The sequence below is a fragment of the Merops nubicus genome, unplaced genomic scaffold (assembly GCF_000691845.1).
Source record: "Merops nubicus isolate BGI_N331 unplaced genomic scaffold, ASM69184v1 scaffold11820, whole genome shotgun sequence".
Taxonomy (NCBI): Eukaryota; Metazoa; Chordata; class Aves; order Coraciiformes; family Meropidae; genus Merops; species Merops nubicus.
In genome coordinates, this window is record NW_008582227.1 from 17,174 (window position 1) to 43,260 (window position 26,087).

The 26,087-nt window shown below is 45.3% G+C and overlaps 1 protein-coding gene across 1 annotated transcript; it reads left to right on the forward strand.

Annotated features, from left to right (window-relative positions):
• The first annotated feature begins 10,553 nt into the window (after positions 1–10,553).
• Positions 10,554–24,153, forward strand: ROR1 (receptor tyrosine kinase-like orphan receptor 1). The gene is made up of 5 exons (XM_008937090.1): positions 10,554–10,692; positions 11,858–12,175; positions 13,014–13,259; positions 18,016–18,227; positions 21,432–24,153. Exons 1-5 carry the CDS (start codon positions 10,554–10,556, stop codon positions 22,854–22,856), a joined length of 2,340 nt encoding a protein of 779 aa, XP_008935338.1. The 3' UTR covers positions 22,857–24,153.
• The last annotated feature ends 1,934 nt before the right edge of the window (positions 24,154–26,087 follow it).

A 26,087-nucleotide genomic window follows, 5' to 3' on the forward strand; every position in this document is an offset into this window, starting at 1 on the left:
AGAAGAAAGACCTGTGTGAGCCATGTAAGACAAATTAAATGTTAGAAGGAAGGAGAGGGGAGGGAGGAGCAGAAATAAAGCTGTGACTTCAGAAAATAAGGGAGAACAGGAAAGAGTTAGGGAGAGATAAAATGGGCTGCAGAAGTTCTGTAACTCATTTTGGAGGGTTCAATATTGACTCTTGGTGCTTACAGGTTTTTGTCTCAGTTGGGAATAGCTGGAAGCTGTATTTGCAGTGTTCTGAGGCCCAGGAGTGAGTGAGATATTGCTGTCTGTAAGAAGTCCTCCTGGGCAAAAAACAATCTGCAATAGTTTTATCCAGGAATAAATAAGGTCTTTAAGACACGTTGCTGGAGAATGAGAAGTTGGGATGTCCTTCCATAGGAGAGAAAGACAAAAAAAATGCATAGGATGGAAAAATAGCTTGAAAATGAAGATACTTAACTGTGTTATTTAAATAATCTATGTGTTAACACCCTAACAAATTGTCTTTTACTCCAGATTTTCATTTTTTATGTCCTCATTTATGGATGTGTTATTTCCTGTGCATTCCAGCAGGCTTGACTATCCTGTTGTTGTAGGTGTGTATCATACAGTAGGGAGCAAAATATCTTTTGCTGAACACTTTCAGTCATCAGCAATGATTAAACAATTGTGAGAGAACCAGGAATCATCATCAGTGCTAACTGGAATATTTAAAATGTTCATTTTTCCTTAAAAAAAGGCCGTATGAGAAAAACGATTTCATGGAAGGCAAAAAGAAAGAAGTTATTTAAAACCTGGTTCTTATTCTCACCCTTTTCCAATCACAGGAGTTCAAAGTACTCTTGTCCCTGCTGTTTTCTCAAACCAATGGTCCCAAGGACCCAGCTTCTTATGCATTAAAGATGCAAGCTGCAACTTATTGCACAGTGAAATCTGAACAACCTCTGTAACTTCACAAGGCTAAATAATGAATAAATTCCATAGTATTGGGGATTTTTATCTGACCAGAGACTGAATCCAATCTAGAAGATGTCCTTGGCACTCTGACCTGTTTGTAGTCCTGTGTATATCCTCCTGGCAGACCCTGAGAGGCACAAGGGTGTGGAGTTCTCCTGTTCCTACATGGAAAACTGCCAACCTCAGACAGCACCAAGCCAACCCCATCGTAACTCTCCCATATGGCAATGCTACAGGGGGAGAGTGGTCTCTGGGGAATATCAGCTTCCTGCTCAAATAGGCTGCCTCAAAATTTTTCATGGGATGTTTGATGAAGGAGCTCCATCAGATCTGGTGGCTCGATATCCCATGTTCAAGCACAGCAGCACCAGGCTGTGATGGTCAGGCGTGGGTGGCTGCTGGAGGTGCAGCAGCTGGGCTATGGTACACTTTGAGGCTGCTCGGGAAATGTGCATTCAAAATCTCCCAGTTATTAGGGATTTGGACAAAAATCTGAGGGAATGAGCCGAGGCACTTAGAGGAAGACTCTTCTCTTTGCTTGTCTGTCTTGGTAGGGTCCATCAGCCCCTAAGGACCATCAGGGTGATGGCCTCAGCCTGGCAGGGTGGAGAAGGGGTCTGGTACCACTCAGGGCAGAGCGGCTGCGCCCGATTTATGAGGTGAAGCCGATGATCGTTCCATCAAAAACTCCTTATCTAAAGGTTAATGCCTGATGAGAGGTGGATAAGGAATGTGTGTGTGAGATCAATGCAGCTCCGTGAGGGAATCCAGGAGGAGGGAGTGTGTTTTTCTCTGCAGTACAAAGGTTTGATGGAAGAGGCAACGTTTAGCACTTGTAATCTTACCCTGCTTGACTGCTCTTCAAAAACATTTTACCTTTTTTTTTTGGCCTTTGCATCTAGAAACTCAGCCTAACCAACCTTCCAAAAGTAACCTTAAAATAGCTTTGTCAAACAAAACATAAGTGCAAGAAGTTTCCTGCCATTCCCATAACTACGAGCATATGATTTGCAGTTCATCTTGAATAATGATGTAAGAAATCTGCCAGGAAAGAGCCAAACGCTGTTACCAGGGTTGTTTCCTAACCAGCTGCAGCTGCTGAGCAGCCCCAGCCGACTCGCACCCTCGCTTGCAGGAAGGCCCATCAGATTTGCAGCCGGAATTTTGGTAGGGAAAAAGCTTGTTATAAAGTGTTTAAGAGGAGAAAAAGAGTGAATCTCAAAGGCTGACATCCCAGCTAAGTTAGTTACGTTTGGTCACTATTTCGATGCGATTCGTGGCCGCCGTTGTTGGGGTTTTCGGGGCAGCTTTTGCTTCCCCAAAATGAGTCATTCTGGGAGAGATGCTGTAAAACTTCCTTCTGATGACAAAGGAAAACACGCAGTAATTGCTTCGCTGCATCCCACCGAGGGATTAATTGCAGGAGAGATGTATTTTATTAAGCTTCCCAAGCCGTGGATGCTGCTGCACTGCCCAGATGAGGTTAGTAGAAAACACATGTCAGCTCTCACCAGTGATGTTTATGTCTCGGCACAAACCTGCCTCCTTTCAGCACTGAAACCCTCTAACGAGAAGTGACTGGGGGAAGGGAGCACAACCACGTGCAGCCCTGAGAAACGCCCAGACCGATGTGTTTGGGTTACGGTACGACTTGGGGGGGGGGGAGGTCAGGGAATTTTGGCTGTCCTAGTTTCAGCAGAGAGTGACCACAACACGTCCTTGGCGCTGGCCTGGGCTGCTCAGTGCCACCCCGTGTCCTAAGCTGTGTAAAACCAGCACCCCAAACTCATTAATTTTGGATGTTTTCTCCATCTCTGAATTAGATGCATCATGTTAAACCAATATTCAGTCTGGAATGTGAGAGAACCACCGAGTAAAGTAGTTCCTTTGGCAGATCATGCTTGCTTATTCATTTTTTAAAGTTATTATTACTATTTTTAGGAACCAGGTGTATCGGCGGTGCTGTGGGATTCTGTAAATTTAATGATGCCAAAGGACAGCATGATTTTTTTTTTTTTATTTTATGCCTGTGCTTTTCTATTGACCCATTTAAACCCTACCTGCCCTGCGACTTTAAAAGGGTGTCAAAACCGCAGCAGTTTATATTCCACAGAACTGTTCCTTAAATTACACAGTGACGTGCAAGTCTGGGCAATTCTCTTCTTTCTGCAAAGTAAAATGCAGCCCTCGCATTTCTGAAATATTGTTATGAAACAGAGCCAATACGTTCCCATTTCCAAAGCAAGGCCCAAGCAACTGGCTTTTGCTTGTCGGAAAGTATGACAGAATTTTATTCATCTGTTTGCTTTAAGGGATATCTGCCAAGTAAAAACTCTTTTCATTTTATTCTGTGTGAAGCTGGAACACGTGTACAGAACAAAATACCATTTATTTAACAATGTACAAATAGTTTACACAGCATTACTGCACGGAGAGAAGGTGTAGTGGGTATATGTAATAATAGAAATGATTTATTGATACACCTTTTAATTAACCGCCTAGTTTTCCAGAGCATGTTTCTTCTCTCCGTGCTGTCACCTATCAATGCTCATGATGAACTTGACTCCCCTAAAGCAACACCCTCTGTAGCTGCAGTTTTAGGGTGCAGCTTTGTAGGTGCATGACTCAAGTGTTGAGCAGGAGCCTTTGGTGCAGCTCTTGAGAGGACATAGGATTGTCCCCAGGCGCCGTACGGGTCCCCGGCTGTGCCGAGGTGGCCGGAGCTGAGCCCTCCACTCACAATTCTGCTGTCCTGCTGCAGCAAGGAGCAGTTTTTCCTTGGAGAAGAAGGGTGTAAAGTGCTTGGTTTTCCAAACTAGGCAAGGTTGGCTGCATTCTCCCCATCAGTACTTTGTGTTGGGTGTGAATCACTTAGTTAAACAGCTCTGACAAGTTTAGTAGTATGGTAGAACAATTTTTTTTAAGCAAGACAAAATGCCTTTCACTTTGTAAGTGACAAAATGTCTGGACAGTCTTTACACAGAGCCAGAGATACTTCATCTCCACTTGGTTGATCTCTCAGATAATTTTGCTTTATTTGCTTTGGATTTATTTGCTTTTGCTCTTCAAACTGGTTAATCTTCATCAGTCAGCCTGGCTTTGCACACACACCTTAATCCCGAGCTGGCAGTCTTAATCCTGTCTTCCATTGTCACTGATGGCCTTTCCCCTGCTGCTTTTCTTAATCTTCACTGCCTTTATACACACTCCTCTACTTATATTGCTGTCAATTAGAGATTTTGTTACCAAAATAACAGTAATCCAGCAATCCCATCTAACCAACTAACTGGCCTAAGCATAAGTATATTTTGTAGCAGGCTGGTGTTGGAACAGGCATGGGATGGAGAACAATGGTCCTACCTCATGTCTTGGGACATTCACAACATCTAAGACTTTTTCTTGCCTTGTCCTACATCTCTCATTTGCCCATTTTCACTGAAGTTGTCAAAATTAGTCCTGTATTTATGATTCTTTCTCGTTGGGTACTCATTAAAATTATTCTTAAAGCAAAAAGGGGAAAAAAAAAGACAGAAAGAAATCCTTGGGGTGTGGTAGAAATGACCACACAGTTACACCATCTTTGGAATATGAATTTTTAATACATCAGATGTCAAAAAAATAAATACAACATGATCTCACAACATTAATTTTTTTCTATTAATTTATTAGCAACTTCTAAGTGAACTCATGTAAATCTTTTGCTAAATTAAGTTCCTGGACCTGTTGCTGACATTTGCTGGAAATGGTGTTTAGATTTGGGCAAAGATATTTCGATTTTGGGCAGTACATTGGGAAGCAGACTCTGATGGAGAATCTTGCAGAAATGGTTTGCATTTGGGAAACCAGAGTGCAGAGATGCATTTGGAGGCAGTGGATACCCTGCAGCCCCTCCAGGTTCAGCACGAGCTGCTGAGAAGTAAATAGTGAGCTGCTGGTGGTTGCTTTTCCACTGCTCCAAGCTGGTTTGCCTGGGGATGCCTGAAAAGCTGCTGCTGTTTCAAGGCAGAGCAATTAGAAATTCTCCCTGGTTTCAGGCTGCAAAACAAAGTTGCTGTGCTGGGAGGCAAATTAACCTTTCAATTCACTGGAGCTGTCACACCACCAGCAGATGAGATAAAGAGACCTCTCCTGATAGATCTCGTGTAACTACCTCCCCTGGGATCCCAGTGCAGAGTCAGAGATTTTGGTCTTCCCTTCCCTTCCTGTTTTTATGCATTGCTGTATCTCCCATAAAAACCAGCCCTCTGGGGGGCTTCTGTTAATGAATCACTGTCTGAGGAGAGCCTGTTGCTGGTCCTGGGTTTGCCTGGGGAAGAGCCGAGGAGTTTGTGGCACGTGGGAAGCAGCAGCCATCAGTAAGGGGGTAACCTTTATGGAGAGGAGCACTTCCATGGCATGGCATGAAGCACCCCTGAATTTCGACGGCTCGGTGATGGATGGTCTTCAAACCACCCTGCCTTTTCTGAACGTGCCTCTTCGGTCACTGTAAGACCTTAGCACGTGGAGCCACAAGCACTCTTTTGCTTTCATGTTTACCTCTTCAATATGCCAGAGTCAGGTGGGGTGAAAGGATTTCCCAGAGTGAGGAGCAGGATCTGTCTGTGGAGTTAGGCGACACTGAGAAAGCCATTGGGAGGGTCTGAGTGAGAGAAGCAAAGGGAAGGAGGAGAGGCACAAACTTGCACCAGCCAGTCTTTGGGTTGGGGTTGGGTTTTGTTTTGTTACCATTTCAGTGTGTGAAAAGCTTCTGGTGACCCAGGGTTGACAGTTATAAATATTGCTAGCACAAAGCAGAAGTAAAGAGAGGAGATGAACCCAAGTGGTGACAGCAAATTCTCTCAGTTGTTGGCCAATTTTTTTTGCATGCTGTGACTTGGCCTCTCCTTCTGGCTCCATCTACGTGACTCTTGTTGAGACTTTTTCTGTTTTAAACTGTATGCAAAGAATGGGGTCTTTTTACTCGTGCAGCCATGTACCCATGTTCAGATGGACCCAGGGAGACATGAGGGACCTTATTACTCCTCTTGTAGCCGAGTGAGGGTCCGTCTCTTCTCCCAGTCATCACGTGACAGGACAGGAGGAAACAGCCTCAAGTTGCACCAGGGGAGGTTTAGGTTGGACATTAGGAAAAGTTTCTTCCTCTGGTGGGTTGCCCAGGGCTGTGCCAGGCTGCCCAGGGCAGTGGTGGAGTCCCCACCCCTGGAGGGGCTGCCCATGCCCAGCTGGGTGCTGAGGGACATGGGTCAGTGGTGACCTGGCAGTGCTTGGTTAGTGGTTAGACTGGATGATCTTAAAGGTGTTTTCCAACCTAAACAATTCTATGATTACAGTGCTGAGCTTTCTCTGTAGTCTCCTTGATCTGTAGAAGGGAAGATGGTGGTCAGGTCAGGGCTGCATGAAGAAGACCCAGTGCATCCCATGTTGCTGCAGGCTCTCAGTTAGGTCAGATTACAGTGGTGAATCAGTGTGGACACTCTTCAAAGCTCTCACTCAGTCTGCTGTAGACTTTGTGCAACCAGATACTTAAAGACACTGGAGTATGGTGTAAATTTGATCCGTGGTACTATTATTCCATGAAGCCAGAAGTATTGTTGCAGGAGGAACTGCAGTGGGATCTGAAAGCCACGGGCAGCTCCAAGATAAACATCAATATTTAAAAACCTGAACAGCAAAGAGAGTGGAAACCAAATCTGAAGAGAAAAAGATCATAAAAAGCTACAGTGCTGCATCTGTCAGTCATTAAAATGCAGTGCTTTCCTTTGTCTTCTGTAGTCTTCTCTGAACAGCCTCCAGGGCTGTGTGGGGTGCAGGCAGCAGGAGAAGCACCCAGACCCCAAAACCTGTGCTGTGGTTACTGCTGAATTTGCTCCCATGAGCTGGGATCCGTGGTTTTTGCCCGCTGGCTGCTTACCTCTCTAGTTCAGCACAGAATTTGCACAAGGGATTAAGTCCATCCCCAATCAGCAATGCTCAGGGCTTAGGCTGACTTCCATTTCATTAGGATTTAAGCTTGTCCATAAATTTTAACTCGCTAATTGCTCAGTCAGGCTCTAATTCACCTCCTGTTTGAGCCAAAGAGGACTCCTCCTTTTGCAGTGGGTGAAATGGGATCAGGGCCGTGAAGCAGATACACATTTGAGGAGTGGTGCTGTGATGTGCTTGCAGAAGGCACGCGAGGTATGCAAGCCATGGACTCTGCAGAAGGAACCAACCATCTCAGCCTTGCTCCCAAGAAGCTGAGAGCTGCGTTTCAGAGCCAGCCATGGAAGCAGCCACCAGTTGGCAGCAGGAGGTGGGGAATGTGTTCAGGCCCTCTAGGAGCTCTGCCTGCTCCTGTGGGCTCCCTGCCGGGCTCTGGCTCTGCTCTGGGCTGGAACGCCTGGTGAGCAGAGGGTGTTCAGCCTCAGCATCAACCTGTTCAGTGGGAAACAGGCTTGGATGGAGAACTGGTGGCCACCCCCTGAAAATGTTGTGTTGTGGGGAGCTGTGTCTTGGGGTGAGTCTATCTGGCAGAGCAGCAGTAACATTGGCTCCAGGGCTGCCCTGGATATCTCTGGATACAGCTTTGGTTGCCCATCCAGGTCCAAACGAATGACCAGGGAGGCCCTAGATGCTAGATGTAAGCATTCTCATCCAAAGCCATCTCAAAGAGCTGCAGGAGTGAGGGAAAGCAAGAGACATTGTGAAGAGATGCTGAGGGAAGAGAGGATTCCGTGTGACCCTGCGGCACTGATGGAAACGGAGGCAGGGAGTGAGATGTGGCCACTTGCCCACTGAGGAGCACGAGCAAATAACTTCCCCACAAGGAAGGATCACCAGCCTGTGATCAGGACTCTATTGTGGGAGCTGCTGCTTTGAGTTCCTGATAGCTGTCAGGAGCAATAGGTGAACCTCACGGCCCAGCACTTCCCTTCTTTATCAGCATCACCCTGCAGAGCAGCTCTGCCAGCCAGGACCAGGGGACTTCTCCTCTCACGTCTCAGGGGTTTTTCTGTCACACCTTGATGCTCCTGTTCCTTTCAATTTATCCTTCTGCCCCATTATGTCTGCTCCATTTGAGCTCCTGATCTCATGTTTCACCTCTGAGAATCCAAGGCTGGCAATCACCCCCGGGGGCAGAGGTGGTGGCATCCAGGCTCTCCTCTCTAATCTTTATTTTCTGAGATTATCTCCAAAATCCTGCTACTCAGGGCACATCCATCCAGGTAAACTGGTGTCCCTGCTCTGCTGAAATCCTGGCTGGGTGCAGGTATTGAGGTGAAATCTTCTTTATCTCAAAGGTGAGCCACAGAGTGAGGTGAGTTTGCTTTGTTGATGTGTTAATCACATTCCTCATGGTTTTGTCCTCTCTATCTACTTGTGCCTAAATTGCACCTGCTTGATCAGAGCAGTTGCTGTTAGGTGTGTAGACCCTGAGTTAAATACCATAATAAATTATAATAAATAAAAAATCAATACTAAATTGTATCCTATTGGGGGATTTATTGATCAGAAGATGGAGAATTGCCCTCCAGAGCCCGCAGTAGCTATTGTGGTTTTTTGGCTCAGGTTTCAGCTGTTTTCTTTTCCCTTCATGAACCAACAGAGAAGAATATTTTTTCCAGAGCTGACTCCATATAGAAACACATGGATGTGGTTGTGTGGCTCCCTTTAGATCCCAGAGTATCTTTGTTGGCTGAATACTATCCATTATCTGAGGCATCTCAGCCTAACACCGCTCTGGTTAATGAAGAGTTTAATTGGTAGTATAAAGGTTGCACTTTTACAATCCAGTTTCCAATGCGGTTGGGAACATCTTGGGAGCATCATCCAATGAAGCTTGGACCCCTGCCCGTTGATTCCTCTGTTGATGTGAGATGCCTGTGGAAAGAGGGTTCCATCTTTACCATCTCTCTTCCCCACCCCCCTGTCTTCACGGTCATAAATCACTGCAGTTAATTCGTGGTGTCTGGCTTCTCCCTGTGAACTGGAAAACAACCCTGTGGGAATCCTGGGACGATGCTCTGGAGCTGGTAGCTCAGGAGGGTCGTGAGATGGTCGGGGTGTCCTGGAAGGCCATCCCAGCACTTCTTCCCACTAATCCCATTAGCTGGCCCAGGCGCTGTGACCAGGCGCTGGGGAGCCCGGCTGCAGCCCGGCCCTTGTTCTAAACCCTGCACACAATGAATGGGGACTTCAAAGAGGCTCAGTGTGATTTGCATTTCCAAGCTCTCACAGCCAAGGTCTTCGGGAGGGGATGAAAGTGTCTTTTGTTAAACTTAATGGCAGAGTTGATTAAAAAAGCTCTGATTTTTCCCTATTAAGGCATAGTCTGATTCCACCATTGGGCTTTTGGCATCTGGAGGAGTATGAATTCTGTAAAATAAAAAAAAAAAAAAGCACACAAACAAAGCAATCTGTGGCCTGCCTAGCTGTGATTGTACTTAGGGGTATTCCAATATAATTTTTCCTAATTTGAGAACCATCTAGTAGATGTCTTGGGTGGGCACCAGCATGAATAGCAACGAAATAATCAGCAAATTTTCATTAGGCATCTCCCTTTGCCCCCTGGAGCCTCAGCAGAGCCAAAGCAAAAATGGGACCCAAATATCTCCCACTGGCTTCTCAAAGGAAAGTCAAAAGGGCTGATTCATGGTGTTGGGTGCATGTTTCAGCTATCACGTATGCAAACCCCTCCTCAAAACATCCATAAAACTATCTGCTGTGTGCCAGCACTTAGCTGTTGATTATCTGTTCAAAATAAGCAGTGACTGGTCTGGCCTTCAGAGGTTTGGTAATTTCCTTTCTTTGCTTTGTTTGAAGAATATTGGCAAATAATTTCACATCTGGATTTATGTATTAAATGTCTCCTATATTGCATAAAACAAAGCAAGTAATGAAAGAAATCTGTCTATTTAACTCCCATCTTAGCTTTGGTTCTGTTTTAGCAATGACTGTTACCACACTGATGGAGGATTGAAGAAACATTTCCTATTTCAAGGCTATCAGTGCTGGGAGGGGTTTGATTTTCTAGATACACTTTAAATTCTGTCTCTGCTAGCATGACTCTTCCTGTTATGTTTATCAACATTCAGCACAAGCTTGGTTCAAAAATAGAAAACAGCATGTTAGCTGCTTTAAATAAACATAAATCTTCTTTTCTGTCAGGCAGTTTGTGTTTTCTTTTCTAATCAAGGCCAAGTATATTGCTGAATGGAGCCTTGCCCTCATGCAAAAACACTCATTCCATGCAGGATTCATACATGTTCTGGCTAACCTGAAATGCATCTCACTTCTTACCAGGTAGCTGAAGGGTTTTATAACAATATTCAAAATCTCGTTGAATATAAGGATACAGGCTCATTTGTGAGATACTAAAAACTACCTGCAGCAGTGTGGGAATTCTTTGGGGTTAAGATCCCCCGGGGCACTACCTAAAGACCATATAATCCCTTATCACAGCTCTTGAGGGAGGGGAAGGGGCCAGTGGGGGCTCCTGCACCGGGAGAGCATCACCCAGAACGAATCGCAGAGCCCCAGGCAGCCCCTGGCCTCAATGCCAGCGGCAGCTCCCCGGGGGGACGTTTTGTTGGGAGGTCTCCTGGGAAGTGTTTCACTCTTTTGTGTTTCTGATGGATTTCAGAGACGAGTATGAAGAGGACGGGTTTTGCCAGCCCTACAGGGGGATCGCCTGCGCCCGGTTCATTGGCAATCGGACCATTTATATGGAGTCTCTGCATATGCAAGGTGAAATAGAAAATCAGATTACAGGTGGGTAAAACTTCTCCCCCACAAAGCCATCTTCTCAAAAGCTGCTGGAGTTCTAGAAACTGCAATAAGATTTTTCTTTGCTCTTTACCCTCTCTTGCTGTGAGCTTCCCAGCTCAAAGCTCCTTCGTCGTGCCTGTCGGCAGAGGGAGTCATCTGAAGAGTGACAATTTGAGCAGCCTTCATGTCTCTGCACAGCCAGCTCCCCCAAAAGAAACTCAGGAAAGGTTTTCCAATGAGAAAGCTGTGTATTTACAGCTGCTGGGAGTCTCCTAGCCAGGCTCTCTTATGCTGCTCTTACCCAAGCAGATTTCAGAAAAGAAGGGAGACCAGACTTAGCTGATTTTCACATGGGTGAGATCACGTAGGTGCTGGAAGAGGCTGCATAAATCATCCAGCAGGTAGTGGTTTTCCTTTAGATGTAGAAAAGAACCAATTTTCATCGTTTCTGTAGGAGATGCTGTGCTGCTGAATTCAAACTGAGGCCTTGTGGATACCATGATACCTCTCTATTTTTTTGTGTGAATTAACCTTGGCCAGATGGTAGCCACAGTATTCACCTTCTCTATATTCAGATTTTCTCTTGCTGTCAGAATATCCCAAATTCTTTACCCTGTATAGCATTCTTCCTTTGTCTCCAGATGCTGTCAGCATCATGGAAGAGACTTTTCCATTGCTTACAAGAAAGGCCAATGGTTTCTGCACAGCCAACAGTTCATAATCTTACACCATTTTGTTTGAAGAGACATTTGGGACAGTATGAAATCTGTCATCTTCCATTAATATGCTGGTGCTGTCATCCTGCAGCCTGAGGGAACTTTGGGGCTTACCTGTGTGGCAAAAGGTGTCCAAATGTTATATGACTTTGCAAACCATTGTAAATTATTTGGGGGAAAAAAAAAGACGTATAATTAGGTTTTAGGTTTTGGTAACGTGCTTAACATTAATCCTGTGTTGAAAACGAGATGGATTTTCTCTGTCAGCAAAATCAGCATCGTTAATAACTTTTAATGTAATTAGTGCTCCTATATTTGTGGAAGGCCCGTTCATCACCTGAACATCTGAAATCAATAGTCACAATGGGAAGTGGGGGGTTATCCTGGGGAGGCGAGAGCGCAGCAATAAAATTCCCACCGGGTGAAGTCAAATCCTTGTGTATATTTTCCAGCTGCCTTCACCATGATTGGCACTTCCAGCCATTTGTCAGACAAGTGCTCCCAGTTTGCCATCCCTTCACTGTGCCACTACGCCTTCCCCTACTGCGACGAGACCTCCTCGGCTCCCAAGCCACGAGACCTGTGCCGTGATGAGTGTGAAATTCTGGAGAACGTCCTGTGTCAGACCGAGTATATCTTTGCGAGGTCTAATCCCATGATTCTGATGAGATTAAAGCTGCCCAACTGTGAAGATCTTCCCCAGCCAGATAGCCCTGAAGCTGTCAATTGTATCCGGATCGGGATTCCGATGGCAGATCCCATCAATAAAAGTAAGCGAAAAGCATCTGTGCCTCCGTGGAAAAAAATGCTGCTGTGAAAAATTGGGCTGTAAGGGTTTGGGCATCAGAGCTGGAGCTGGTGCTGGGCTTTGAAAGCTCAAAGTCACCCTGCTTTCGGATTAGCCCACTCCCACATCTCTCTAGTCTGGAGTGGGTGGAAATTCAGGAACGAATCTCTGGTTTTTCCTTTAGCTGCCCATGGGCTCACACTAAATGCTGTTTATTGGTTTCAGGTCTTTTCTATTTAATATGAAACATTTGAATACTGAGGACCATGGGTAGCTTCAACCTCCCAGTCTTCCCACAGCAGCCCTGTCTGCTCTAGCAAGACCGTGGGTGCAGTGTAGGGGTGCTGCTCAAGAGGAACATTCGTAGGGGTCGGGGCATCCATGGCTGTCCCTGCCTAATACAGCCTAATTTTAGGCTTGCTCTTTGATCGGGGTGGGCTGCAGCCTGTTCACAACCCTCATACATCTGAACAGTCAAATACAAAACAGGGCTCCCACAGATTCTCCACCTTCATATGAGAATAACGGCTGCGATTCAGGCTCCCACTGTAGTTTTTACTTCTTTTGTCTATCTTATATTAAAAACGCTTGGCATGAGCTGTTTTCATTACAGAAGCATGAGCTTTAAATCCTCCCAGGAATGTGAATGCAAAGCAGGCCCCGCGTTACGGCCGCAGCAAATTGGGAGCCCAAGCTACCAAACTGGGATTCCCAGCCCTGGGCCAGCAACAGCGTGCTGGGGGATGCCAGCACCTCACCACCCTCCAATGCTGCAGCCACTTGAGCTTTGGATTATTGGTGTGACTTTTTTTTTCTTCCAGATCACAAATGCTACAACAGCACGGGAGTGGACTACCGGGGGACGGTGAGCGTGACCCGGTCGGGGCGGCAGTGCCAGCCCTGGAACTCGCAGTACCCCCACACTCACACCTTCACTGCCATCAGGTACCCCGAGCTCAACGGGGGCCACTCCTACTGCCGCAACCCCGGCAACCAGAAGGATGCCCCGTGGTGCTTCACCTTGGATGAGAACTTCAAGTCTGAGCTTTGTGACGTCCCGGCGTGTGGTAATGACTGAACTTTTGTTACTGTTGCATTTTGGAAGCAAAAGGGTCATGTCCCAACCATCCTGCAGAACAGGAGCTTGGGAGGGCGGTCCACAAAGTGTCTTTTTTGAATCCCTGATAAGAGAGCTGTAGGAGAGATTATCTGCAGTTTCATAGAGTCATTAAGTTTGGAAAAGACCTCCAAGATCATCATGTTTGTAGCTACAGCCACAGCATCCCTGCTCCAAGGAGACCTTCAAGTACTTGGTGCCTGTGCAATTGGCAAAGTGGTGGCCTTAAAATATTTGACTGCAAGAAAGCTGGGGAGGCAGTTTATACAAAGGCTTGTGGGGATAGGACATGGGGTAATGGCTTCCAACTGGAAGAGGGGAGATTTGGATTAGAAACAAGGAAGAAGTTCTGAGGGTGGTGAGACACTGGCCCAGGTTGCCCAGAGAAGCTGTGGATGATCCATCCCTGGAGGTGTTCAAGGCCAGGTTGGATGGGGCTTGGAGCAACCTGGTCTAGTGGGAGGTGCCCCTGCCCATGGGAGGGGGGTTGGAACTAGATGATTGTTAAGGTCCCTTTCCCAAACCATTCTATGGTTTTATGATTCTAGGAGCAGGGAACATCTGAACCCTCCCCAGAAGGGGAGGAAGCTGTAGTGTGTTCCCAGCCCAAGTGTCCCAGGCTCTCCAGGTTGCTGTTACGATCAGTGCAACGCCCTAGTTCAAACTGGATCGGATTCCAGAAGTTGCACTGTTGGTACTGATTCACCAAGTGATTGTATAACGTTCCCCATTCCTCTTGGTTAATTATGACCCCTTTTAATAAATGCAAACCTCGTTTCACAGTGCTCAGATCTTGTTTAAAAAACAGAGATGATCTTGCCAGATCCTTTTAGCTAGATTTTAAGTTTGTCTTTACACAACTCTCTGGCTGCATTTTGGTTTTGCAAAATGGACAAAATTGGAGATTCAGCTGTGATTGAATTGCACTTTTCTGAGACCTGGATGAAGTGGATGAAAGACCTGAACAAATGGTTCCTAACTGTTTCATGTGCCTTTAGAAATAACAACATTGATAGCATGCCAAGCACAAAATACAGCCATTGCATGGACATGCCCAAAGTGCACCCAGAAATGTTCTGGAAATTCACCACACAAAGTTTCACACAAAATTTTCTGTTGCCTACAAGTTGTCACAGTAACATTACCTTTCCCCTTGGAAAGGAGATACCTTTTGCTGTTACTGTTTGATAGCCAGAACCAAATTAAATTATTTCTGGTTATGGTTATGAATATTCCTGCGGTGAGACATGTTCTGAGCCTACTCCAAAGTCTTTTTCAATTAAGGGAAAGATGGGAATCGATGCCAAAAAGGGGGTCTAAATTATGTTCTTACTGAAAGAGTAGATCAGGGGAGAGGCAGACAGTCTGGGCTGTATCATGTGCATCTCAAACCCTCTCTAACATTCAGAGACACTTTTTCGAGTCCTGTATCCCTTCTGCTATTATTTCAGTGCATTTAACTCCAGTTATTTTTCTTGTTAATTAGGTGCAGTGTTAAGACCGATGACACAAGAATAATTCAATCTGTATAAACTATTCCAAAGATCTTTTTTCAGCCCTCCAGTACAGAAGTTTGGATCTAAGCAGGAGTCAGCAGGACTGCCCTTAGCGTGCTGCCGGCTCCTGGCTCCGCACGGCTGCGGGCGCCGCTGCCTGGGCTGGTCCCATCAGGAGACGTAGCTCAGCCCCAGGGGCTTGGGGCTTTGGGCAAGCTCAGGGGCCTCTGCACATCCACAATTTTTCAGCCATATGCATTTTGTGTTTCCCACAACTTCTGGGTAACGGGGTAACTAAGAGTTAATCAGTGGGCTGCTTGGCAAGCTCCCTCCGGATGGGTGCCGAGATCCCAGGACTGGCTCAATCTTTTGATCTGAAATAGCTGAAAGCAGGATGCTTTTGGATCGTGTTGCAGAAAGCCTCTGATTTGAATGTTGTACTAGATAATAAATGAGATAGGCTGGCTGGCTTGAAGAATTCCTGACAAGGATTTTAATTACCTCTCAGCACTGCCTTAAATAGTACTTGCTGTACGGCTGGGTTATATGGCATTATTGTTCTAAGTAGAGACAAATAGAGCTATATCAGGTGAGCAGTAACTTAACTGTGAAATGCTAATCTGCATGTTAAACCCAAAATACCCTGTGGGACTTGCAGTCTGCTGGTTTTGCCCTGGCTGAAAGAACCATTTCAGGCAGATTTTAATACGTATTGTGCATTCCGCCTCACCAGGACATGCCTAGATGGGAAATGGATTTAATTAGGGTGGCTCCCAAGAAACCTATTAACCTAATGAGGCTTCACAGCAGGGGCAGCTACTTAATAAGAATAATAATTCCCTTTGACTGGAAAAGCTCAGGTGATGAACTAGTGCCCAGGTCTATGTCTGCCTCGTGCTGATGTTTTCTTTTTCTTTCTTCAACTGTGTCTTTCAGTTGTCTCACAAGCTGCAATGGGTTCATTTCATAAAAGTTTGTCAAGCTGAATATAGGAGGATGTGAAACAGGGAGTAATTCGAGCGTGAGGCTTAGCAAAGACAAACATAAGAAGGTTTTGAAGGAGGGGGAAGAGACACTGATTGTGTGTCCATGCTAGAGAGCAGCAGGACACGTGCAGTGGGTCCGTGCTGTAGAGCTGGATGTTCACTGAAGGCAGGGTGAGGGCACACACCAGCCTTCTGCTGGCCACAGACTGTCATGGGGTCTCTATTTTAGTCCTCTCTCATTTCCCAAAGGCCATAGAAATGTTTGGACTACGTCTTCTCTCAATTAAAAACCAGACAGCACAACTTAACCTGAGAAAAAATGGTCAGAAGGAGCGTGGGGGAAGCGGAAGGACAGTGGGAGCCTGTAAGAGGAGAGGGGTTATGCAAAGCGACATCAGAACCATTTGAACTTTACCTCTGTCACAATTTGAGTCAAACCCAAGCTTCAGATCAAGTTCATGTTTAATTAAGTGCATAAAAGATATCTGTGTGGCCCACTAAGCACCTGTACAAGTCCAGCCTGGAAAACACGGACAAACAAGCTGAAATGACCCTCTAGGAATAATAAAAGATCCCCCATTGCCAGAATCCACTGAGCCTGATGCTGCCACTGGCATTCACCATCTCCTGTGGAAACAACCAGGCTGCAGCCCTGCAGCTCAGAGGGATCCCCAGAGTTCCCAAGGTGCCCTGTGGTTAGTGTGTTCATGCGTGATGATGCTCTAAGCTATGAATGCTCCTGGGAAATACCAGAGCAGAGCAGGCTGGAGAGTGCCAGGCAGGCAGGGACCTGGGGGCACTGATCAGCACTGTCTAAATAGGAACCAGCAGTGTGGCCAAGAAGGCTGCCAGCAACCTGGCTTGGATCAGCACTAGTGTGACCAGCAGGACTAGGGCAGGGATCATCGCCCTGGACTCGGCACTGGGGAGGCTGCACCCTGAGTCCGGGGGTCAGTTTTGGGCCCCTTCCTCCAAGAAGGACCTTGAGGGGCTGGAGCGTGGCCAGAGAAGGGCAACGAAGCTGCTGGGGAAGGGGATAGAGTCCCCAGTGTGGGGAGGAGCAGCTGAGGGAGCTGGGGGTGCTGAGCCTGGAGCAAAGGAGGCTCAGGGGAGACCTTCTGGCTCTGCACAGCTCCTGACAGGAGCCTGGAGCCAGGGGGGGGTCGGGCTCTGCTCCCAAGGGACAGGACAAGAGGAAAGGGCCTCAAGTTGTCCCAGGGGAGGTTGAGGTTGTCCCTGAGGAACAATTTCTTGCCCTGGAGGGTTGCCCAGGGCTGTGCCAGGCTGCCCAGGGCAGTGGTTGAATCAGCACCACAGAATGTGTTTAAAAGCTGTGTAGGTGTGGTGCTGAGGGACATGGGTTAGCAGAGGACTTGGTAGAGTTAGTTTAATGATTGGACTTGATGACCTTGAAGGGCATTTGCAATCTAAAGAGTTCTGTGATTCTGTGATTATGCTACAGCTTTTGTCTGTGGTCAGACTTTTTGAACCCCTCTTCTGACTTCCTGGGATAAACCCAAAGTCTGTTCTCTCTGTTATTTGCCATTCCCATGCATTTCCTCCCATTTCCCAGGTGTTCTCCATTTGTTCTGCTCTAGAGTCCCTCATCAACCTGTTCCTGCACCTAAAACTTATACTAGAAAGTAACTTTTCAGTTCCAGATGTTATTTTTTCCAGTGCCTTGGGTTACCACACAGATAGTTCAATGCCAGGAGATAGCAGGAGCAGGAGGCTGGAAATAAACAGGGGAACAAAACTGTTATTTCTGACTACTTCCCACATTTCTTTTGGGTGAAGGAACCTATGGCACCAAAGCCTAATATACATATTAAAATAAGGAGTCCATAATCCCACTAGAACCCCCTTTCCATAAGCTATTTTAGAACTAACTTTTCTGTGGACCTGTATTAGACCATTTGATCATTTCACCCAAGGCAATTTAGCCACCTCACAGTGTTCAGCTCTTCCATGACCATGAGTAGGTTTAAACTGTCATACCACAGGGGTGTTGTTCCTGCCTGTCCTGTGTTCTTACAGAATGTTACTCAACAAAATTAATTGTTCTGTTCATAGTAAGGAGCTCAAACAGTGTTCAGGGTGGATTGCAGCATGACCTGGATGTTTTATTCCTAGTAGCACTTCTGGTTGACCCAGGGATGTGTTTGACTCTGTGGGATACTTCATTCTTTGCTTTGGTTTGTTTATTTGTTTTATTTTTAACCAGATTATAAGGATTCCAAGGAAAAGAATAAGATGGAAATCCTGTACATCCTGGTGCCAAGTGTCACCATTCCCCTGGCCATAGCTTTGCTCTTCTTCTTCATCTGCATCTGTCGCAACAACCAGAAGTCATCCTCCCCTCCCGTTCAGCGACAGCCTAAACACGTCAGGGGGCAGAACGTGGAGATGTCCATGCTCAACGCCTATAAACCAAAGGTAACCCCTCAGTCCTGCTTCAGCAGTGCCTCTCTGGAGAGGCAGGGGCTGAAATGCTTTGGGTTTTCAGCACTGAAATATAAAGCTGGTTTCTAGTTTATGTTTAGCTCTGATTTTTGTAAGGGCTTTTCTCTGCTGGACCTGTGGAGGTAACTCCAGTGTGTCCAGAGAAATAGGAGCTGGAGGGTTTTTTGTAATGAAGCGAGGAACCCGTTAGTGAGGCATCACTAAACTGCCTCATTGGAGTTAGAAAGTGGTTGCACATAAAGATGTGATTCAGCATTTTTCTCCAGAGAGTTTCTTCGTGGCTCTGCTGTAGTCATATGTCATCTCTCACTCACTTGAAATCACTTTGGAAAGATTTGTTCTGTGTTTTTCCAGGCTTACCCATTCCCTCGGTTAAAAACAGAAATTACCAAAACAGAGCCTTCAAAATCTGCCTGCAGCTGGGGCCAGCACAGCTGATGCATAGCAGCTCTCCTTGCTGCTGTTGGTTTGCTTCAGTGCAGTCCCAGGTTCATGAAGCATTTTGTAAAATCATTTAAGATTTAAGCGTGATTAACCTTGAGCTCCTTGTTTATTGGCAGGGCAGCCGGTCTGCAAACTGTTTCAGGGCTGTAACTGCCTTCTGCCACCTACAGACAGAATAATGCCCTGCAAAAAGGGGTTGCCTTGTGTTTCACACCGTGCCAGTTCCTTTCAACAACGTGATAGGGATTGCTCTTTTGAAGTATTTTGAAGTGAAAACCAATAGCTACAATTAATCAGAAGAAACTGTGTAGGCTGCGGCAGCTGAAAGTCAGACGTGCCTTTGAGTGAGCTGTTATTTTTGTTAGAAAATAGCATGGCAAAACGAATCCAAATTCTGAGTTTATTGAGTTTCAGCAATGTGAATTCTAACCTTCAGATATTGCTGTCACTGGCATTCTTTCAGCAGAGCTAATCACTTGTCACACTCGTCCTTCAGGAGCTGTGTTCTCCATCTCTGAAGAAATTCCAGACTAGTTTTCTTCCTGGTTTGATGAAGCAGCTATGGAATGCTGCTACTGCTTGCTCTTAACTGTCAAGTTTAGAGAATTAGGTTATAATGAGTCTGTCTCCTATGAAGAAAGGCTGAGAGAGTTGGGGTGGTGCAGCCTGGAGAGGAGAAGGCTCTGGGGAGACTTCCTTGCAGCATTCAGGACTTAAAGGGGGCCTACAAGAAAGGTGGGGACAGAAGAAATTTTTTTACCCTGAGAGTGGTGAGCCCCTGTCCCAGGTTGCCCAGAGAGGTCCCAATTTCCACAGGAAAACAACAGCAATATTTGCAAATACAGAACACACTCTTCTTTTTATGTTCAAAGTCACACGCTGCAAAAAGCTTTCCCTCTTATTTGCCCTAATTCTGTATTTTCCCACTGGGAAACCCAGCTCTCCCTGCCTCAAATGATTTGATCTCCTTTCAAACAAAATTTTCAAAGAAAGGAAGTAGAATCCTCTTTTTAAATACTGTATCCAGTGTTAATGCCAACCTGGGGTAAAAACACACTTAAGCTTCAGGCTCCCAAATGAGGTAGATACATGTTTGCTCCTAGGAAGGAAAAAGTTAGCATTTCATCCAAAAGCCTGTTTCAGTTTTAAGGGATTTTAATTGCCTTCCAAAAATATAATAAACTAAGCTCATCTTGTCATTCACCTAATGGAAGGAGCTGATGAAGAGATAGAGGTGGTGGGCTTCGCTCCTACGGCTCTGCCTTTGTACTGGGTTTACTTTGGCATGCTGCCTCCTATGTATTTTACACTTCTCTACATTTTGTACACCCATGTATGACAAATACTTGTCAAACAAAAACTAAGCAGATTTATAACTGCTTAACTTGCAATGAGCCCTTCCTGCCAAAACTTTATGACTTCATTTTCTTTCATAGTTTTCCACTATGTTGGTTCAAACAGACGAACCCAGCCTCGGGTCAGACAGAGGTCATTTCACTTTCATTACTAAAATATAATTTACAATATGCCAGACCTAAACAAGTTTTAGCCTAAAGGATTTGTATAATATAAACCATCTGTTCCTCAACAATATAGCTAATTTCCTGCCATCACCGTACGGTCTACTGGCTGCCTGCTTAAATGGCTTTATTACTATTATTATTATTATTATTATTGCAGTATTTGTCTAAAAGTCATAAGTGGTCAATACAATTAGAATTCTTTATTCTAAAATGCCTTTTTTAGATTAATTTTTTTAGATGTCAGTTCTTTTCCTATGTTGCTACTGTAAAGCTGCCGTTATGTTATTTCAGGAATGCAGATGCTCATGTTCACACTAATTTACAAGTCATAGATCCTAAGCTCATTAGCCTTAAATTACTACCTACGGCTATATTGAGGACTCTAAAGGAGTAAGTTTGAGTGTAGGTGTTACAGGCACATGTGGAAGTTAATGTCTGAAAAAAATACAACTTCTTTGTGGCCTAAGAGTGAATATATGCACCCAGAATAACAAATAACTTTAAAAAATTTGTCTTTCTTCTTTGACCTCTGTCTCATTTTTCCAGTTGACTGTCCTGAGTGTTTCAGGACCAGACATTGGGTCAAGTGTGAGCAGAAATTTGTACATTGAAGGGTTAATAGGCAAGGCAAAGAAGAATTGGCTACCAGGACATGGTTTAAAAAAGAAAAATAAAAGCCCCTTTTCTGCTAAAACTTTAGGCCCTGGCCCAGAAAGCACTTCAGCATGTGCTTACTTAAAGTATGTGAATTGCCTCAATTCCTGAAATTAGTCAGATTCAATATATATATATTGAAAATATATATATATATATAAATGTCCAAGCCTAAGTGTATAAATGCCTTTGCTGAAATGCTGATGGTTCCTGCATATATTTAGATCTAATACTTACTACTTTTATCTGATCTTTTGTGGAGGGTAACAAGTAATTCTAAAGTTAGTTTTGGAGCAGGGTGCACAGGGATTAGGCAGCACTCAGCCCAGGGCTTTGCTCAGGTTGGGCTCCTGGTGTCCCTCGGGCTGATGCCGTTGCTCCAGTGCCTGTATCTCCCAGGGCTGGGCAGGGTGGTTGCCAAAGGGGTCCATGACCCAGGGAGTTCGAGCTCAGTCTGTTTGGCTTTCAGATGTCCTGGGTGCAAAGATCTTTTCCCCTAAAAAGACATTTTCACTCCTGTTCTTCCGACGTGTTTTTGCTGTCGCTTCTTTCCCAGAGCAAGGCGAAGGAGCTGCCGCTCTCCGCGGTTCGGTTCATGGAAGAGCTGGGCGAATGCGCTTTCGGCAAGATCTACAAGGGACACCTCTACCTTCCAGGGATGGACCACGCTCAGCTCGTCGCCATCAAGACCCTAAAAGACTTTAACAACCCCCAGCAGTGGGCAGAGTTCCAACAAGAAGCCTCTCTGATGGCCGAGCTCCACCACCCCAACATCGTTTGCCTCTTGGGCGTGGTGACCCAGGAGCAGCCCGTCTGCATGCTCTTTGAGTACATGAACCAGGGGGACCTCCACGAGTTCCTCATCATGCGGTCGCCCCATTCGGACGTGGGCTGCAGCAGCGACGAGGACGGGACTGTAAAATCCAGCCTGGACCACGGGGATTTCCTGCACATCGCTGTCCAGATTGCTGCAGGGATGGAGTACTTGGCCAGTCATTTTTTCGTCCACAAAGATCTCGCCGCTCGTAACATTTTAATCGGAGAACAACTTCACGTGAAGATTTCAGACCTTGGACTCTCGAGAGAAATCTACTCGGCCGATTATTACAGAGTTCAGAACAAGTCCCTCTTGCCCATCCGCTGGATGCCGCCGGAGGCCATCGTGTACGGGAAGTTCTCTTCCGACTCGGACATTTGGTCGTTTGGAGTCGTTTTGTGGGAGATATTCAGCTTCGGACTCCAGCCGTATTACGGATTTAGTAACCAAGAAGTCATAGAGATGATCAGGAAAAGGCAACTGCTGCCGTGCTCGGAAGACTGTCCCCCCAGAATGTACAGCCTGATGACGGAGTGCTGGCACGACCTGCCGTCCCGCAGGCCGCGATTTAAGGAGATCCACGCCAGGCTGCGCTCGTGGGAGGGTCTCTCCAGTCACACGAGTTCCACAACCCCCTCTGGTGGGAACGCCACCACCCAAACGACCTCCCTCAGCGCCAGTCCAGTCAGTAACCTCAGTAACCCCAGGTACCCCAACTACATGTTTCCGGCCCAGGGCATACCGCAGGGCCAAATCGCCGGGTTCGTGGGGCCGCCCATACCTCAAAACCAGCGCTACATCCCCATCAACGGGTACCCCATCCCAGCAGGGTATGCTGCTTTCCCAGCCGCCCACTATCAGCCCCCGGGGCCCCCCAGGGTCATCCAGCACTGTCCTCCTCCAAAGAGTCGTTCTCCCAGCAGCGCCAGCGGATCCACCAGCACGGGGCACGTCACGAGTTTGCCATCATCGGGATCCAACCAGGAAGCAAATATCCCTTTGCTGTCTCACATGGCGATTCCCAGTCATCCAGCGGGGATCGGTATTACAGTGTTTGGAAACAAAACTCAAAAACCCTACAAAATTGACTCGAAGCAGTCTTCCCTACTAGGAGACTCCAGCCTCCACGGACCTAACGAATCTATGATCTCAGCTGAATTGTGAATAAGCGAGGCCTTTGTACATAGAACTATTTACAGGACAAACTAGAAAAGTCGTAGAGAAGATTTATATTCAAATATTTTATTAAAGATTCTTCTGGTGGTTTAACAGACATTGCAGCAAGTATCTTCTGTGAAGTTTAACTGCTTACCAGGACGGGCAGGCTCAACTAGATGCAGATCCTTGTGGTATGAACACTCAGCTCTGGCAGTGGACCTGTTGTTTCTTTTAAGTGCCAACGACAAAAAGGGCAAGTGGGATTTTTTATTTAAAAAAAAAAAAGAAAAAGAAAAACACCAAAATGTTTTTATCCTATGCTTTTTTTCACAGCTTTTTAAACCTCTGCTGTGGTTTAAATCACAGAAACTTTTTTATACTGAAGACATATTTTAATATTTGTCTCTTTTTTTAGGAGATGCAAATATTCGGAGATCTTCTGGGTGTGCAATTTCAGTTCCAATAGCTAGTTAAAATATTTGTAAATCTTGCAGGCAAGGATTATGTTTCAAACACGTGATCTGAGAGCTGAAGAAATGGCTTCAGGTAGGATTTTGGTCTTTTGTCAAGTTGGGAGTCTGAGTTCAAGCTCAGACTAAAAAAAGTCATTTCTATGACAGCGCAATAGCTGGAGTTACCAACTTGCAGTCTACAAAATTCACCTCCTGTTGGCTGCTAAAGATGACTGGAGTTCCAAGAAATTGCCTTAAAGGAAATGAAATTAAAGTGTTTTAATTTCAGGACCTGAATCAACTTTTATTCAAAGATAACATTTCATAATCTTGTAGTTAAAGCAGAAATTTTATATCCTTTTGTTGCTATGCAACTGTTTAATGGAAAGGCTCCAAACCACAATTTTATATATGACAATCAGTTTTCCCAGGAATATTTATTATTTCAGATCAATGTCTAATTTCAGTGACTTATGACTCCAGGAACCTCTCATTCCATTAGGCAGCAAATCCATCGATAGCAATTCTGTCTGTCAATTCTAATAATGTGAATTAGTGTCAACTTTCAACTTAGAAACCTGACATTTGTGTAATTACTAAAAATTCATTCAGGTATAAGCAACCTAGATTATTCATTTGAAACCACTTTAATGAGTCACAAAAGTTCTGTGTACACTACAGTTTTTCACAGACTTTTTTTGTACTGAATAGTGTTTTAATTGTACACGGAACGAGAACAATCTTTTGCTCAGTTGACAATGTTGTATGATATGACTTTATTTTTATCTTTTTTGCACAAAAGTGTGATGATGTTTTGTACAGCAGAAGTGAAAATACATCTCTGCATTTTATATCTTGGTCTGTTTCTTTTTATTTTTAACCTGATGTAGATGTTCTTGAAATATATTATGGTGATATTCAGCCACTACCTTATACAAATACTTTTCTTTGTTTTCACTGCATGCGTTTAATCACTGTATTACTTGATGATTGATTTATTAATTACGGGCATTTCAATTAGGCAAGCATGAAAATGTAATAACAAAGGCTATTTTATAATTAAGATATGTGCATTTTTGTATTTCACGTGCCAGAGATGATATTAAACACTGATTATTTTATGCTGCTGTTTATTAAAACATTGTTTTAACATAAACACCCCGGTATTTGCTCCATCTTGGTGTAAGATATTTGGAAAGTTTCACATTTAACAGAGAGCCACAACATGCTCGCTCAGCTCAGGTCGGGAGGCTGCTGAGATGCTCACTCAAACAGGACCATGAGTTTTGCAACTACTATTTGCAGATGGATTGCTCAGGGGTCACGTGCAGAGCCTGAAATGAATATCTGACTGTGCAAATGTTTGCAGAGCGCAGGGGAGAAGCAGGGTGGTGTAACTGCTCTGTGTGCAGCCTTTGCTGTCACCTCATGGGGGTCGTTCAGCTCTGTACCAAGGGTTGGCGTTGCCCTCACAGCTCCTGGCTGATGTTCCATGTCCCATTGCATCCTGTGACCTGTTGTGGGACGTTGTGTCAAGCACCCAGAGCTGCCAAGTGTCCTCTCCGTTGTGCAGGTGTGAAACTGTGTCAGATCAGGAGCAGTCACTGATTGTACAAGCAGGATTTCTGTGAGTTCTGAGGTACTTTATGACCCTGAGATGTCAGCTTCCAACTGGATTGAATTTGCATCTGGATCAGTAATGAAACTGTATTAGTGGTGGACTTGGCAGTCTTAGGTTTATGGTTGGACTCAATGATCTTAAAGGTCTTTTCCAACCTAAATGATTCCATGATTCTACGTTATCTGTTGAGCTAAAATGTAGTTTTGAGTGAAACTTCAGACAGTAATTACATCTTACTAACTTCTGGATGTGTGTCAGGTTATCACAATCAAATGTTAAAAAATCACTTCTGAACAGAGGTAGCACCACATTTTCAGATATTTTTCTCTTGAGTTGTAGCTGCTTCCACCACCAGAGCCTAGGGAGCTGCTGTCTCACACAGACTCAGCCTTGAAGCACTCACCTGGCACCATGTTCAGCCAACAGTAACTGTGGTGTTGTTCTTGTTCCATCTTTGCTCTCATGTACTCCTGCAGAGGGGCATCAGTGCAAACAATTCTTCTGCATCTTAAGCATCAAACGGAGCACTAAGAAGGAGGAAGCCTTTTTTCCCCCCCATTTTTCCAGTGGTATTTCTTAGCTTGTACCATTAAAGGCTTGAAATTTCAGCAGCGCCAGTTTAAAGACAGTTTGCCACTTGGGAAGTAACTGGTTTCAGAAAGAGAAGAATCTATGCACAGCCAAACAAGTCTGTGGTCCTTAGGTTATGCTGCTGTTGTGAAACCTTCAGTAAAGAACAAATGAAGTCAATGGAGAAATAAGAATCTTTGTGCCATGGTTGACATGCAGACATTTGTGCAAGAAGATGTTGAGATGCCATCATCAGTGATAGCAAAGTATTTGCTCATCACTGTTGAACCACAGCCTTCACTGAGTGAACATGTGAAGAAGATGGATCTTCAGGAGGCTCTGTCTTCATCTACACACACTGGAGAAGACACCGTGGACCCATCTCACGAGACATCTGGATAGCTGGCCCCACACTGGTGGGGCTGCCATGGGGCTGTGCAGCAATGGGACACATCAAATAGTCCCTCACACCCCTCGTGGGTTTCTTTTAGAGAAACAGGAGGCAGGGTGCAAACCCATCACAGCTCTGTTGAGGGCTTTTCTTTTATCTTAAAGTAAGCCAAGTCTTTAAGGCTGAAATATTTTCAGGCTCCC